Genomic DNA, 1,991 nt, shown 5'->3' with positions numbered 1-1,991 from the left:
CGCGGGCGCGGCAGGAGCCTACTCGGGGCGGCGGCGATGGACGCCTTAGAAGAAGAGAGCTTTGCGCTGTCTTTGTGAGTAGCTCCGCCAGGGGGCAGGTGACTTGGGGACGGGGACAGCGGGCGTTTGCCCGGGCCTGACCCTATAAAACAGGTGTCCTTAGGGGCGGAGCAGGGTGGGGGCCGCCAAGGCGCCGTCCCAGCCCCAGGCCTTCGTTTTGTAGAGTACTAAGGCCGCAGGTTTCAGGCCCTGGAGGACAGGAGTGCGAGGCGGGTGTCACCGTTGATCAGCACCTCCATCACAATCCCCAGCCGCCAACCCTCAGCTGTCAGCAAAGCCTGGCGGGGTTGAGCTGCCGAGGCCCTGCCCCGCTCCCGAGGCCCCTCCACGCCTCCCTGGCCCCCGCCTCCCGGACTCCTGACCAAATGACCCCTCTGGCAGGTGTTTCACCCGTGCCGGGTTCATGCTCACAAGCAGACAGGTATGGGGTGATAGCGAAAAGCCTGGAGGACCAGTTTTTATTAAAGTGGAGTCATGACATTGAACGTTCATGTCACAAACGTGCCAAGTGTGTTTTCTTCTGTTTGGACTTACTAGATTAGACAGTCATTCTTACATTGTTGAAGATGGGTGATGGGAAGTTCGTTTTGCTACTCTTTTTTTCTCTTGTGCGTGTTTGAAAACGTCCGTACTAAAAACATTTTTTTAATGCATTATTTGAAATAGCACCTAATCCAGGCATGTTTTTCAGCTCCTCCGCCTCTGATGCAGAATTTGATGCTGTGGTTGGATATTTAGAGGACATTATCATGGGTAAGCTTTTAAGATACTGTTTTTAAGGACTTGCTTGCTTCTTCTTTAAGGACATTAAAATCAATTTGGAGAGTTAATTTTAAAAAGAGAAAACATCAAGCTGCCTGCAATTTTTAATGTAGCACAATGTAATACTTAAGTAAAGGCTTACTGCAGTTTGTCTTAGAAACAAACGGCCCAGTACTCCTGAAAACATCTAATAAGCATAGATTCAGAGGCCTGGAAGGGACTGACTCAGGTAATGGGGCCCCAGTAGTGTGGAGTTCTTCACAAAACTATAGGAAATAATGATCTACTCTATTTCTTACGTAGGGTAAGAGCAATTTCATTTTTAGATAGTTTTGAGTTTTAACATTTTCATGCTACAAAACACGTAAAACCAGGCCAGGTGTGGTGGCTCACGCCTGTAATCCCAGGACTTTGGGAGGCCGAGGCAGACGGATCAAGAGGTCAGGAGATCAAGACCATTCTGGCTAACACGGTGAAACCCCGTCTCTACTAAAAATACAAAAAAATTAGCCAGGCGTGGTGGCGGGCGCCTGTAGTCCCAGCTGCTCAGGAGGCTGAGGCAGGAGAACGTGAACCTGCGAGGTGGAGCTTGCAGTAAGCCGAGATCGCGCCACTGCATTCCAGCGTGGGCGACAGAGCGAGACTCCGTCTCAAAAAAAGAAAAAAAGATACATAAAACCATAACCACAAGCACACATGGCCATAAAGAAAACAAAGTGTTAAGCTTCATCTGGTTCTGTATTTTCCTAGGTTTTGAGTTCCTACTTGTGGATGTATTTGGGCATCCATGAAACCTGCTAAGTAACAGACAAGCAGTAACAGTCCCCAGAGGTTTAAGACAAGTATGTAGGAGGGGAAAACTTACATTTGAGAAATTCTGTTGACTTTTAAGTTTTATGAGAATTAGGAAAAGAACACTGTTATTTGGTGGTGTTGGCTGTATGGCTTAATCCATTTAGTATGAAAATTACTGACCAGGCCGGGCATGGTGGCTCACGCCTGTAATCCCAGCACTTGGGGAGGTCAAGGCAGGTGGATCACAAGGTCAGGAGATTGAGACCACGGTGAAACCCCGTCTCTACTAAAAATACCAAAAATTAGCCGGGCCCGGTGGCGGGTGCCTGTAGTCCCAGCTGCTGGGGAGGCTGAGGCAGGAGAATGGCGTGAAC

General features: G+C 49.0%; 1 protein-coding gene across 2 annotated transcripts in view; it reads left to right on the top strand.

Annotated features, from left to right (window-relative positions):
* The first annotated feature begins 6 nt into the window (after positions 1–6).
* ARL2BP (ADP-ribosylation factor-like 2 binding protein) overlaps positions 7–1,991 on the top strand; it is a 9,627-nt gene continuing 7,642 nt past the window's right edge. For both annotated transcript variants that reach the window (XM_011971853.1, XM_011971854.1), the window contains exons 1-2: positions 7–74; positions 752–813. In XM_011971853.1, coding sequence (XP_011827243.1) covers positions 37–74; positions 752–813 — 100 coding nt within the window. In that variant the 5' untranslated portion in view covers positions 7–36. The remainder of the gene's footprint in view (positions 75–751; positions 814–1,991) is intronic.

Source organism: Mandrillus leucophaeus, unplaced genomic scaffold, assembly GCF_000951045.1.
Source record: "Mandrillus leucophaeus isolate KB7577 unplaced genomic scaffold, Mleu.le_1.0 Scaffold125, whole genome shotgun sequence".
NCBI lineage: Eukaryota > Metazoa > Chordata > Mammalia > Primates > Cercopithecidae > Mandrillus > Mandrillus leucophaeus.
The sequence above is the reverse complement of the archived record's forward strand: the minus strand, read 5'-3'. Positions and strand labels throughout refer to the sequence as shown.